Genomic DNA, 14303 nt, shown 5'->3' with positions numbered 1-14303 from the left:
CCGGAGGCCACACAAAGCAATTACACTAAAAAGTGTAAGGCCCCTCCCCTTCTGGCTATACACCCCCAGTGGGATCACTGGCTCACCAGTTTTAGTGCAAAAGCAAGAAGGAGGAAAGCCAATAACTGGTTTAAACAAATTCACTCCGAAGTAACGTCGGAGAACTGAAAACCGTTCAACATGAACAACATGTGTACCCGAAAAACAACCAAAAATCCCGAAGGACAACAGGGCGGGTGCTGGGTCTCCCAATAGGAGCTAGAAGAAAAGGAATTTACGGTAAGTAACAAAATTCCCTTCTTCTTCGGCGCTCCATTGGGAGACCCAGACGATTGGGACGTCCAAAAGCTGTCCCTGGGTGGGTAAAGAAATACCTCATGTTAGAGCTGCAAAGACAGCCCTCCCCTACGGGGAGGCAACTGCCGCCTGCAGGACTCTTCTACCTAGGCTGGCGTCCGCCGAAGCATAGGTATGCACCTGATAATGTTTGGTGAAAGTGTGCAGACTCGACCAGGTAGCTGCCTGGCACACCTGTTGAGCCGTAGCCTGGTGTCGTAATGCCCAGGACGCACCCACGGCTCTGGTAGAATGGGCCTTCAGCCCTGATGGAACCGGAAGCCCAGCAGAACGGTAGGCTTCAAGAATTGGTTCTTTGATCCATCGAGCCAGGGTGGCCTTGGAAGCCTGCGACCCTTTGCGCTTACCAGCGACAAGGACAAAGAGTGCATCCGAGCGGCGCAGGGGCGCCGTGCGGGAAATGTAGATTCTGAGTGCTCTCACCAGATCCAACAAATGTAGATCCTTTTCATACCGATGAACTGCATGCGGATAAAAGGAAGGCAAGGAGATATCCTGATTAAGGTGAAAAGAGGATACCACCTTAGGGAGAAACTCCTGAATGGGGCGAAGCACCACCTTGTCCTGGTGGAACACCAGGAAAGGAGCTTTGCATGACAGCGCTGCTAGTTCAGACACTCTCCGAAGAGACGTGACCGCTACCAGAAAAACCACTTTCTGTGAGAGTCGAGAAAGTGACACATCCCTCAGGGGCTCGAAAGGCGGCTTCTGGAGAGCAACAAGGACCTTGTTTAGATCCCACGAATCTAACGGCCGCCTGTACGGAGGTACGATATGACACACCCCCTGCAAGAACGTGCGCACCTTAGAAAGTCGCGCTAGACGCTTCTGAAAAAACACGGATAGTGCTGAAACTTGCCCTTTAAGGGAGCCGAGCGACAAGCCCTTTTCCAACCCAGATTGCAGGAAGGAAAGAAAGACAGGTAACGCGAATGGCCAGGGGGATACTCCTTGTGCAGAGCACCAGGATAAGAAAATCTTCCACGTTCTGTGGTAGATCTTAGCAGAAGTGGACTTCCTAGCCTGTCTCATGGTGGCCACGACCCCTTGGGGTAATCCTGAAGACGCTAGGATCCAGGACTCAATGGCCACACAGTCAGGTTCAGGGCCGCAGAATTCCGATGGAAAAACGGCCCTTGGGACAGTAAGTCTGGACGGTCTGGTAGTGCCCACGGTTGGCCTACCGTGAGATGCCACAGATCCGGGTACCACGACCTCCTCGGCCAGTCTGGGGCGACGAGTATGACGCGGCCGCAATCGGATCTGATCTTGCGTAACACTCTGGGCAGGAGTGCCAGAGGTGGAAACACATAAGGGAGCCGGAACTGCGACCAATCTTGCACTAAGGCGTCTGCCGCCAGAGCTCTTTGATCGCGAGACCGCGCTTTGAAGGTCGGGACCTTGTTGTTGTGCCGAGACGCCATTAGGTCGACGTCCGGCACCCCCCAGCGGCGGCAGATTTCCTGAAACACGTCCGGGTGAAGGGACCATTCCCCTGCGTCCATGCCCTGGCGACTGAGGAAGTCTGCTTCCCAGTTTTCTACGCCCGGGATGTGAACTGCTGATATGGTGGATGCTCTTTCCTCCACCCACATCAGAATCCGCCGGACTTCCTGGAAGGCTTGCCGACTGTGTGTCCCTCCTTGGTGGTTGATGTATGCCACCGCTGTGGAGTTGTCCGACTGAATTCGGATTTGCTTTCCTTCCAGCCACTGCTGGAAGGCCAATAGGGCAAGATACACTGCCCTGATTTCCAGAACATTGATCTGAAGTGTGGACTCCTGCTGAGTCCACGTCCCTTGAGCCCTGTGGTGGAGAAAAACTGCTCCCCACCCTGACAGACTCGCGTCTGTCGTGACCACTGCCCAGGATGGGGGCAGGAACGATCTTCCCTGTGATAATGAGGTGGGGAGAAGCCACCATTGCAGAGAGTCCTTGGCCGTCTGAGAAAGGGAGACTTTCCTGTCTAGGGAAGTCGTCTTCCCGTCCCATTGGCGGAGAATGTCCCATTGAAGTGGGCGCAGATGAAACTGCGCGAACGGAACTGCCTCTATTGCTGCCACCATCTTCCCTAGGAAGTGCATGAGGCGCCTTAAGGGGTGCGACTGACCCTGAAGGAGAGACTGCACCCCTGTCTGTAGAGACCGCTGCTTGTCCAGCGGAAGCTTCACTATCGCTGAGAGAGTATGAAACTCCATGCCAAGATACGTTAGTGATTGAGTCGGTGCCAGGTTTGACTTTGAAAAGTTGATGATCCACCCGAAAGTCTGGAGAGTCTCCAGCGCAACATTCAGGCTGTGTTGGCATGCCTCTTGAGAGGGTGCTTTGACAAGTAGATCGTCCAAGTAAGGGATCACCGAGTGTCCCTGAGAATGCAAGACTGCTACCACTGCCGCCATGACCTTGGTGAAAACCCGTGGTGCTGTCGCCAGACCAAATGGCAGAGCTACGAACTGGAGATGGTCGTCTCCTATCACGAAACGTAGAAAACGTTGGTGCTCTGTAGCAATCGGCACGTGGAGATAAGCATCTTTGATGTCTATTGATGCAAGGAAATCTCCTTGAGACATTGAGGCAATGACGGATCGGAGGGATTCCATCCGGAACCGCCTGGCGTTCACATGCTTGTTGAGCAGCTTTAGGTCCAGAACAGGACGGAACGAGCCGTCCTTTTTTGGAACCACGAAGAGATTGGAGTAAAAACCTTGCCCTTGTTCCTGCAGAGGAACAGGGATCACCACTCCTTCTGCTTTTAGTGAGCACACCGCCTGCAGAAGGGCATCTGCTCGGTCGGGATGTGGGGAGGTTCTGAAGAACCGAGGCGGAGGACGAGAACTGAATTCTATCCTGTACCCGTGAGACAAAATGTCTGCTACCCACCGGTCTTTGACCTGTGGCAGCCAAATGTCGCAAAAGCGGGAGAGCCTGCCACCGACCGAGGATGCGGATGGATGAGGCCGAAAGTCATGAGGCAGCCGCCTTGGAAGCGGTTCCTCCGGTTGCTTTCTTGGGGCGTGACTGAGCCCGCCAGGAATCTGAGCTCCTTTGCTCCTTCTGAGTCCCTTTGGACGAGGAGAATTGGGTCTTGCTGGAGCCTCGAAAGGAACGAAACCTCGACTGCCACTTCCTCTCTTGAGGTTTGCTTGATCTGGGCTGGGGTAAGGAGGAGTCCTTACCCTTGGATTGCTTAATGATTTCAGCCAATTGTTCACCAAACAGTCTATCTACAGATAGCGGCAAGCTGGTTAAACATTTTTTGGAAGCAGAATCCGCTTTCCATTCCTTTAACCACAAGGCTCTGCGCAAGACAACAGAGTTGGCAGACGCAATTGAGGTACGGCTTGTAGAGTCCAGGACAGCGTTGATAGCGTAAGTCGCTAACGCAGACATTTGCGAGGTGAGGAACGCTACTCGCGGCACTGCTGGACATATGATAGAGTCCACCTGTGCCAGGCCAGCTGAAATAGCTTGGAGTGCCCACACGGCCGCGAATGCTGGAGCAAACGACGCGCCAATAGCTTCATAGACAGACTTTAACCAAAGGTCCATCTGTCTGTCATTGGCATCTTTAAGTGAAGCCCCATCTTCCACTGCAACTATGGATCTAGCTGCAAGCCTGGAGATTGGGGGATCCACCTTTGGACACTGGGTCCAGCGTTTGACCACGTCAGGGGGAAAGGGATAACGTGTATCCTTAAGACGTTTGGAGAAACGCTTATCTGGGTAGGCATGGTGTTTCTGGACTGATTCTCTGAAGTCAGCGTGGTCCAGAAAAGTACTCAGTTTAGGCTTGGGATACCTGAAATGGAACTTCTCCTGCTGTGCAGCTGCCTCCTCTGCAGAAGGGGCTGGGGGAGAAATATCCAACAGTCTATTGATGGCCGCTATAAGGTCATTTACCATGGCGTCACCATCAGGAGTATCCAGATTGAGAGCGGTTTCAGGATTAGACTCCTGATCACCCTCCTCTGTCTCATCATGTAGAGACTCTTCTCGCTGAGACCCTGATCCGCGTGAAGACGTGGGGGGTCTCTCCCAGCGAGCACGCTTAGGCTGCCTGGGACTGTCATCTGAATCAGAGCCGTCAGGCTGAGATGCCTGGGACCCCCTTGAAGCACTGATTAACTCCAACTGAGGGGGACCGGGGAACATTGCCGCAGCAGTGTCCATGGACTGAGTAACTGGCCTGGCCTGCAAGGTCTCTAGGATTTTTGTCATAGTGACAGACATCCTGTCAGCAAAAACAGCAAACTCTGTCCCCGTCACCGGGACAGGGTTCACCGGCGACTCTGCCTGGGCCACTACCACCATAGGCTCCGGCTGACGAAGTGGCACCGTGACCGAACATTGCACACAATGGGGGTCATTATAACCTGCCGGTAGATTAGCCCCACAAGCGGCACAAGCAGCGTTCACAGCCCGTGTCTTGGCACCTTTGCGTTTTGCAGATGACATGTTGTCGTCTCCTCAGAGCAATAGGGGTATACAGCCAAGAGGCGACTTTACAGTGCAATATATATATGTACATCTGGTACAGGAAAAAGTACACTAAATAACACTGTGGCACTAGTGGGGCCAGCACTTAAGTGCTGCTTACCGCCCGCTTAACGCGGGTGTGTGGTCGCCAGAAATCCCTTGTCTGGGTCTCCCAGAGCCTGTGTCCGTTCCCCAGCCAGACTGCATGCAGGAATGGCTGCCGGCGTCTCTGTGGAGGGGGGGCGGGCCCTGGGTGTGCTCAGACAAAAAGCGGGAAACCTGCATCCCACTGTGCTCAGTGAGAGGGCTGGAGCATGTAAATAAGGCTCCAGCCCTCGGCGCTGACGATTGCACAACGCCTGTCCCCTTCCCTGATTGACAGGGAGGGGGCGGGAACGAAGCGGAGCTAGGCCGCAAAAGCCGGGGACTAGATTAATAAGCGCCGCCGTCGTAAAAGCACGGTCGGCGCTAAGTCCCCGGCGCACTACAAGTCCCAGCCGCGCCGCCGCTCCCGGAGCGGCCGGCGCGGTAGTTCCCAACACATAAAGTCACTCAGCTAAGCTGCAGTGACTCAAACCCCAGCGCGCAGCGCTACTGTCCCCGGCGCACTAGCACACCCAGCAAGTCTGGAGTGTGCGCGGCCAGTCCATAGGGGGACACAGAGTACCTGAATGTTGCAGGGCCATGTCCCTGAACGGTACCCCGGCTCCTTATCCAGCAGGTTCAATGGGTCTGTGGACGGAGCCCGGCCTCAGGGCTTGGAGGCCGGTAAGATCCCACTTCCTCAGAGCCCCTTCGGGGGATGGGGAAGGAAAACAGCATGTGGGCTCCCGCCTCCGTACCCGCAATGGGTACCTCAACCTTACAAACCGCAAGTGGGGTGAGAAGGGAGCATGCTGGGGACCCTATATGGGCCCTCTTTTCTTCCATCCGATAGAGTCAGCAGCTACTGCTGACTAAACAGTGGAGCTATGCGTGGATGTCTGACCTCCTTCGCACAAAGCAGAAAACTGGTGAGCCAGTGATCCCACTGGGGGTGTATAGCCAGAAGGGGAGGGGCCTTACACTTTTTACTGTAATGCTTTGTGTGGCCTCCGGAGGGCAGTGCTATACACCCAATCGTCTGGGTCTCCCAATGGAGCGCCGAAGAAAACAAGGTGTCTTTTTTTTTTTTTTTTTTTAAGCAAGTTTCAAAAAACTCGAATTCGCGATACTTACTTGCGTATGAATTCCGAATAGTCTGTGCAATGCACGTTAATGGGGAACACTCACAATGTAGCGAGTAACCCGAATGCCATACTATTGCCTGCTCGCACGAATAGTGTGACATTCGAGTCACTCATTACATTGCGAGTATTCCCCCATTGACTTGCATTGCACAGACTATTCGGAATGAATGTATGTATGTATGTAATGCAAGTATTAGATAGTACTCGTTACGAGTATCGCGAATTGGAGTATTTCAAAACTCGCTCATCATTACACACAGGACCACTAAAATACATTTCAAAATTTTAAAACTTCCCCCATTCTGTAACAAATGCTTTTATATAATGGTCATTTTTTTTTTTTTTTTTATTACAATGGCAGGGTTGTGGGTCATTTTTATTTTCTGAAGGTTTTTGTATTTATTTTACAGTGTGGCCTCCATAAAGTCTTAAAAAAATGTTTTGGGGGGGTATTTAAAACATTAAATATTTTGATTGATCGCTCCCTTGTAATTGGGGCTGGAATATTAGAGATGCAGCCTTCTGGCAGCATAGTAGAGTGGATTGGTACGCCTATGACCCAGCAGCTCCCTCCATATACACAGCGATCACATGACCACTGTGTATGGAGGCAGAAGTGCCTTCAGTGCTTCCAATTAGGGTATATACGGTGCTTCTTTAGAGTGGCGTATACAGCAATAGACACAGCAAAGTGAAATAAATCGTCTGCCTGCTCCATGGGGTCTCGGAAAGCCGGACCCCGACTTCTGCAGCTACAAGATCACTCCTTTAGAACATCACAGAAAGAGGGGGGGCCACCCGAACTTTGAAAGTATGGGCGGTCTGGAAACAAACTACACACGGTGAAGCATGCCTTTCCAGATATGTTGTTATACTCACCACAATAACATCAGGATCAATTTTGTGTATTTTTGCCAGGAAAAATCCCAGAAGAGTCCGTTCAGTTAGGGCGATTTCAACATTCACATTCTGAGCGAAAAGAGGCAAGAATATTAATGCAAATATTAACTTCTAACATATCCAACTAATGAACTGAGGATAAAGATATATCATATATATGTATCAGTGTTCATGTGTGATGGAAACAGCATTTTGCAGTGGGTACAATCTCTCCATTATCGTGTCACTGTACAGGAGGATATTACACCGTCGTCTATAAAATGTCACTCTCAGTAGGGTGTGTACACATCGCACATCAAATCTGGGCATCTTCTACCCAAACAGGACCTCATATACAATTAACCATGAAGTAATCAGAAGGATCACCTCTATATTCAGGCCCAGGAGCAGATGCTATACCACCCTTGTAACTTCTTGGCATAGTCTGGTAACCTCAGGGGATGGAGTTATTGTTCCTGATGATGATGATGAGGCACTGTGGTTGGCAGTGTGAGCTGGCACAGTGACTTTCATACAGTGCTGTGGCTGGCAACAGGGGGATTAGATAAAAAAAGGGCCATATCCGGCTTCTGACACTGTTACTTATGAGTAAGTATAACATTGCGGATAGGATATGTAGAGTATATATAATTTGTTCTCTTTTTTAGGTCTGCAATTATTAGGGCATCTGTGACACACAATGTTCATGTAATGTTGTAGGGGAGAGTATTTACCTTTCGCTTTAGGGCTTCTTTATGGTCATATGGGAAAATGCAATCACTGGGCTTTGTAAGGACACAGAAGTGGGTTTGGAAAGGCGGCAGTGGTGGTGCTTTATCCAGGGGGAATTTATGGTGAACTAGGGCAGCCAACGCAACAATCTGAAAAAAAGGATTGCAAAGTTATTTAAAGAAAAAGAAAAAAAATCTACATGCTATAAATGAAGTAGACAATGCTAGAGTTCCAAAAAATGCTATAAAGTATACTTAAAGGGGTTGTCCAGCCTTGAGGTACAAGTCTGCACGTAGAGTAACTGCAGTACCCCAACGCCGGACAACCTCTTTAAAAGGGAACAAGTCACAAGGATTTTATCCCTGTAACTAATGGCATGTATGTGCAGGCGCGTCCATGCCAATTAATTACCGACAGCAATAGCAAAGAAGGGAATTTTGTTTACTTACCGTAAATTCCTTTTCTTCTAGCTCCTATTGGGAGACCCAGACAATTGGGGTGTATAGCTTCTGCCTCCGGAGGCCACACAAAGTATTACACTTTAAAAAGTGTAACCCCTCCCCTCTGCCTATACAACCTCCCGTGCATCATGGGCTCCCTTTTTTTGGTGCAAAAGCAGGAAGGAGGAAACTTATAAATGTTCTAAGGTAAATTCAATCCGAAGGATGTTCGGAGAACTGAAAACCATGAACCAAAAGAAACGATTCAATATGAACAACATGTGTACACAAAAGAACAAACAGCCCGAAGGGCACAGGGGCGGGTGCTGGGTCTCCCAATAGGAGCTAGAAGAAAAGGAATTTACGGTAAGTAAACAAAATTCCCTTCTTCTTTGTCGCTCCATTGGGACACCCAGACAATTGGGACGTCCAAAAGCAGTCCCTGGGTGGGTAAAAGAATACCTCAATAAAAAAAGCCAAAACGGCCCCCTCTTACAGGTGGGCAACCGCCGCCTGAAGGACTCGCCTACCTAGACTGGCGTCTGCCGAAGCATAGGTATGCACCTGATAGTGTTTCGTGAAAGTGTGCAGACTAGACCAGGTAGCTGCCTGACACACCTGCTGAGCCGTAGCCCGGTGCCGCAATGCCCAGGACGCACCCACGGCTCTGGTAGAATGGGCTTTATGCCCCAAAGGAAGCAGAAGCCCAGAAGAACGGTAGGCTTCAAGAATCGGTTCCTTGATCCACCGAGCCAAGGTTGACTTGGAAGCCTGCGAACCCTTACGCTGGCCAGCGACAAGGACAAAGAGCGCATCAGAACGGCGCAGGGGCGCCGTGCGAGACACGTAGAACCGGAGTGCTCTCACCAGATCTAATGAGTGCAAATCCTTTTCACATTGGTGAACCGGATTAGGGCAAAATGAAGGTAAGGAGATATCCTGATTGAGATGAAAAGGAGATACCACCTTAGGGAGAAATTCCGGAAAAGGACGCAGAACCACCTTATCCTGGTGAAAAACCAGGAAGGGGGCTTTGCATGACAGCGCTGCCAGCTCCGACACTCTATGGAGCGATGTAACTGCCACTAGAAATGCCACCTTCTGCGAAAGACGTGATAAAGAGACATCCCGCAGCGGCTCGAAAGGTGGTTTCTGAAGAGCCGTTAGCACCTTGTTAAGGTCCCAGGGTTCCAGCGGACGCTTGTAAGGTGGGACTATGTGGCAAACTCCCTGCAGGAACGTGCGGACCTGCGGAAGCCTGGCTAGACGCTTTTGAAAAAATACGGATAGCACCGATACTTGTCCCTTGAGAGAGCCGAGAGACAAACCCTTGTCCATTCCGGATTGAAGGAATGAAAGAAAAGTGGGTAAGGCAAAAGGCCAGGGAGCAAAACCATTATCAGAGCACCAGGATAAGAAGATCCTCCAAGACCTGTGATAGATCTTGGCGGACGTTGGTTTCCTGGCCTGTCTCATGGTGGCAATGACATCTTGAGATAACCCTGAGGACGCTAGGAGCCAGGACTCAATGGCCACACAGTCAGGTTGAGGGCCACAGAATTCAGATGGAAAAACGGCCCTTGTGACAGCAAGTCTGGGCGGTCTGGGAGCGCCCACGGTTGACCCACCGTGAGATGCCACAGATCCGGGTACCACGACCGCCTCGGCCAATCTGGAGCGACGAGAATGGCGCGACGACAGTCGGACCTGATTATGCGCAGCACTCTGGGCAGCATCGCCAGAGGGGGAAATACATAAGGCAGTCGAAACTGCGACCAATCCTGAACTAATGCGTCCGCCGCCAGAGCTCTGTGATCTTGAGACAGTGCCATGAATGCCGGGACTTTGTTGTTGTGCCGTGACGCCATGAGATCGACGTCCGGCGTTCCCCAGCGGCGACAGATCTCTCGAAACACGTCCGGGTGAAGAGACCATTCCCCCGCATCCATGCCCTGACGACTGAGAAAGTCTGCTTCCCAGTTTTCTACGCCCGGGATGTGAACTGCGGAGATGGTGGAGGCTGTGGCCTCCGCCCACAGCAGAATCCGCCGGACTTCCTGGAAGGCTTGACGGCTGCGCGTGCCGCCCTGGTGGTTGATGTAGGCTACCGCCGTGGCGTTGTCCGACTGTATGCGGATCTGCGTGCCCTCCAGCCACCGATGGAACGCCTTTAGGGCTAGATACACTGCCCTTATCTCCAGAACATTGATCTGAAGGGAGGACTCTGTCGGAGTCCAGGGTCCCTGAGCCCTGTGGTGGAGAAAAACCGCTCCCCACCCTGACAGACTCGCGTCCGTCGTGACCACAGCCCAGGATGGGGGCAGGAAGGACTTTCCCTGCGACAGAGAAGTGGGAAGAAGCCCCCACTGAAGAGAGGTTTTGGCTGCAAGGGAAAGAGAGACGTTCCTGTCGAGGGACGTCGACCTCCTGTCCCATTTGCGGAGAATGTCCCATTGGAGTGGGCGCAGATGAAACTGCGCGAAGGGGACTGCCTCCATTGCTGCCACCATCTTCCCCAGGAAGTGCATGAGGCGCCTCAAGGGGTGTGACTGGCCCCGTAGAAGAGATTGCACCCCTGTCTGCAGCGAAAGCTGTTTGTCCAGCGGTAGCTTGACTATCGCTGAGAGAGTATGAAACTCCATCCCGAGGTAAGTCAGTGATTGGGTCGGTGTCAACTTGGACTTTGGGAAATTGATGATCCACCCGAACCGCTGGAGAGTCTCCAGAGCGACGGTCAGGCTGTGTTGACACGCCACCCGGGAGGGTGCCCTGACTAGAAGATCGTCTAAGTAAGGGATCACTGAGTGGCCCTGAGAGTGTAGGACCGCCACAACGGATGCCATGACCTTGGTGAAGACCCGTGGGGCTGTCGCCAGGCCGAAAGGCAGTGCCACGAACTGAAGGTGTTCGTCCCCGATGGCGAAACGCAGGAAGCGTTGATGCTCGGGTGCGATCGGCACATGGAGATAAGCATCCTTGATGTCGATTGATGCTAGGAAGTCTCCTTGTGACATCGAAGCGATGACCGAGCGGAGAGATTCCATCCGAAACCTTCTGGTGCTCACATACCTGTTGAGCAGTTTGAGGTCCAGAACGGGACGGAATGATCCATCCTTCTTTGGCACCACGAACAAGCTGGAGTAGAAACCGTGACCATGTTCCTGAGGGGGAACGGGAATCACCACTCCCTCTGACTTCAGGACGCCCACAGCCTGAAAAAGTGCGCCGGCCTTCATGGCGTAGGACGAAAAAGCCGACGCCTGAGAAGTCAAAGACGCAACTTGCGGAGCAGAGGTACGTGTGACCGCATTAATCTCAGACAGACAAGCTGAGATAGCTTGGAGTGCCCACACGGCTGCAAAGGCCGGGGCAAAAAGACGCGCCTGTGGCTTCATAGATGGATTTCACCAGGAGCTCTATCTGCCTGTCAGTGGCATCCTTGAGCGATGAGCCATCTGCAACTGATACTACAGATCTAGCCGCCAGTCTAGAGACTGGAGGATCCACCTTGGGACATTGAGCCCAACCCTTAACTACGTCAGAGGGGAAGGGGTAACGTGTGTCATTAAGGCGCTTAGTAAAGCGCTTGTCCGGAAATGCTCTGTGCTTCTGGACAGCATCTCTGAAGTTAGAGTGATCGAAAAACGCACTCCGTGTACGTTTGGGAAACCTAAACTGGTGTTTCTCCTGCTGCGAAGCCGACTCCTCTATAGGTGGAGTTGGGGGAGAAAGATCTAGCACCTGGTTGATGGACGCTATAAGGTCATTTACTATGGCGTCCCCTTCAGGTGTATCAAGATTGAGAGCAACGTCAGGGTCAGAGCCCTGAGCTGCGACGTCCGCCTCATCCTCCAGAGAGTCCTCAAGCTGAGACCCCGAGCAGCGGCCGGTCTGGGACTGTGGTCCGTGCCCGGAGTCCTCCACGTGAGACCTAGGGGCCACCCCGGGAGCACGCTGCGGCGCAGACCGAGAGGGGCCTGGAGGTGATGATCCAACAGTGCCCGGGGCCTGTGTAAGGACCGATCTGGACTGCAAGGCTTCTAGTAGCTTAGCAGACCATTTGTCCATAGACTGAGCCATGGATTGTGAAAGCGACTCAGAGAGTTTCTCAGCAAAAACTGCAAACTCTGTCCCTGCCACCTGGACAGGGGAAGCAGGTGGGTCTGCCTGAGCCGAGGGTCCCACTAGTGCCCGAGGCTCCGGCTGAGCAAGTGCAACAGGGGCCGAGCATTGCTCACAGTGAGGGTAGGTGGAACCTGCAGGTAACATAGCCGCACAAGAGGTACAGGTTGCAAAATAACCCTTTGCCTTAGCGCCCTTGCTCCTTGTGGACGACATGCTGTTGTCTCCTAGGAGAGTGATCACTGAGGGTATATAGCCAAAAGCAAAACAACTCGGCCGAACAGAGAAAATATATACAAATATATATATATATACAAATATATATATATATATATATATATATATATATATACTTCGGTCACCCGGTGCTGGTCCCCCTAGGGTGCCGGTGTGGCTTACCGACCGCCCAAAGCGGTGTGTGTCCACCAGATTCCCTGCCTTTATGTCTCCCAGAGCTGCAGGGCTCGTTCCTGAAATCCTCCACCGGCAGAATGTGTTGTAAAAATGGCTGCCGGAGCTCACAGGGGAGGAGGGAGCCGTGGGCGGCGACTAGAAAAGTGCGGGAATCTGGTGCCCCACAGTGACCAGTGAGGGGGGGGAGGAAACCTAAAGTATGCTCCAGCCCTCACTGCCGACGTCAGGTCAACCGTCCCGCCCTTACCCCTGACTGGCAGGCCCGGGGGCGGGAGTTATGGTACTAGGCCGCATGAAGCCGGGGACTAAATTTAATACCGCGGCCGACAAACAGGCGCGGTCGGCGCGGAAGTCCCGGTCGTCACAAAACCAGCAGCAGCTGCAGCGTCTGTGAGACAAGCGCTCCATGCACCGTCCCCATGGGGACACAGAGTACCTTTAGATGCAGGGCCCTGTCCCTGATGATACAAAGTCTCCTGTCCGGCAGATTCCCACAGGGGCTGCGGAGGGAGCCCGGTCCCAGTGAATGGATGACCGGTTAGGATCCCACTTCTCCCAGAGCTTCTAAGGGATGGTGAAGGAAAACGGCATGTGGCTCCAGCCTCTGTACCCGCAATGGGTACCTCAACCTTAACAGCACCGCCGACTTAGTGGGGTGAGAAGGGAGCATGCCGGGAGCCCTGTGGGGGCCCTCTTTTCTTCCAACCGATAAAATCAGCAGCTGCTGCTGACTAAATTGTGGAGCATGAGTGGATGTGTGCCTCCTTCCACACAAAGCATAAAACTGAGGAGCCCGTGATGCACGGGAGGGTGTATAGGCAGAGGGGAGGGGTTACACTTTTTAAAGTGTAATACTTTGTGTGGCCTCCGGAGGCAGAAGCTATACACCCCAATTGTCTGGGTCTCCCAATGGAGCGACAAAGAAAATCTGTTTTGCCATTTCTGAGAAATGCAGCATTAAATTCATATACAAATAAGCTGCAAGTACTTCAGATAGGGCACTGCACTTGCAGCTCTCCTGCCCTGCCTCCCCGTTCCCTGACCACCTTCTGTGACTGACTAACAGCTCATGGGAGGCAGGTCACTGAAGAAATCAATACTGTATATACAGGGACTGTATATAGTTCTGTATAATGATCTTTTTACACATAGGCATACATTGACAGACAAGGGGATGTCCTCCAAGTCTAGAGGAAAGAATAATTCTCTATCATCACAGATATTCTTTACAGTAAGAGCAGTGACATTATAGAGCTCTCTGCCACATGAAGAGGACATGGCCAATTCATTAAAGGGGTTATCCGGCTTAATTTGCTTTTTTTTATTATTTCCCTATTGGGCTACATTGGGGCAGGTAAGTAGATAGAGACCACTTACCTGCCCTGCTGTCAGCCCCTCTCCCCCGGCTCAGAGCGGTCATGTGACGGCTCCTGCCGCGATTTTGCTGTTTCCGGTCATTTCATGTCAACATGGGCAGGACCATGTTGACATGCAAATGTGGAAACAGCATGTCGCCTCCCTGCTGGGCGGGTACAGTGCGATGAGCCCCGCCCCCTTCCCTGCACCCTCCCACACATTCCCCCGCACCTCCCCCTGCACTGCTGTGGGGGTCCGTGACCTGGCGGCGGGGCCTGGCGGCGGCTGCCGTGGTGTC

General features: G+C 52.4%; 1 protein-coding gene across 3 annotated transcripts in view; it reads right to left on the bottom strand.

Moving 5' to 3' along the window:
• Positions 1-14303, bottom strand: part of POLA1 (DNA polymerase alpha 1, catalytic subunit) — a 513667-nt gene that overhangs the window by 358591 nt on the left and 140773 nt on the right. For all 3 annotated transcript variants that reach the window (XM_075335453.1, XM_075335456.1, XM_075335455.1), the window contains exons 16-17: positions 7676-7822; positions 6942-7031 (exon numbers count right to left, since the gene is read on the bottom strand). In XM_075335453.1, the coding sequence (XP_075191568.1) occupies positions 6942-7031; positions 7676-7822 (237 nt within the window). The remainder of the gene's footprint in view (positions 1-6941; positions 7032-7675; positions 7823-14303) is intronic.

The sequence above is a fragment of the Anomaloglossus baeobatrachus genome, chromosome 2, assembly GCF_048569485.1.
Source record: "Anomaloglossus baeobatrachus isolate aAnoBae1 chromosome 2, aAnoBae1.hap1, whole genome shotgun sequence".
Classification (NCBI taxonomy): Eukaryota; Metazoa; Chordata; class Amphibia; order Anura; family Aromobatidae; genus Anomaloglossus; species Anomaloglossus baeobatrachus.
The sequence above is the reverse complement of the archived record's forward strand: the minus strand, read 5'-3'. Positions and strand labels throughout refer to the sequence as shown.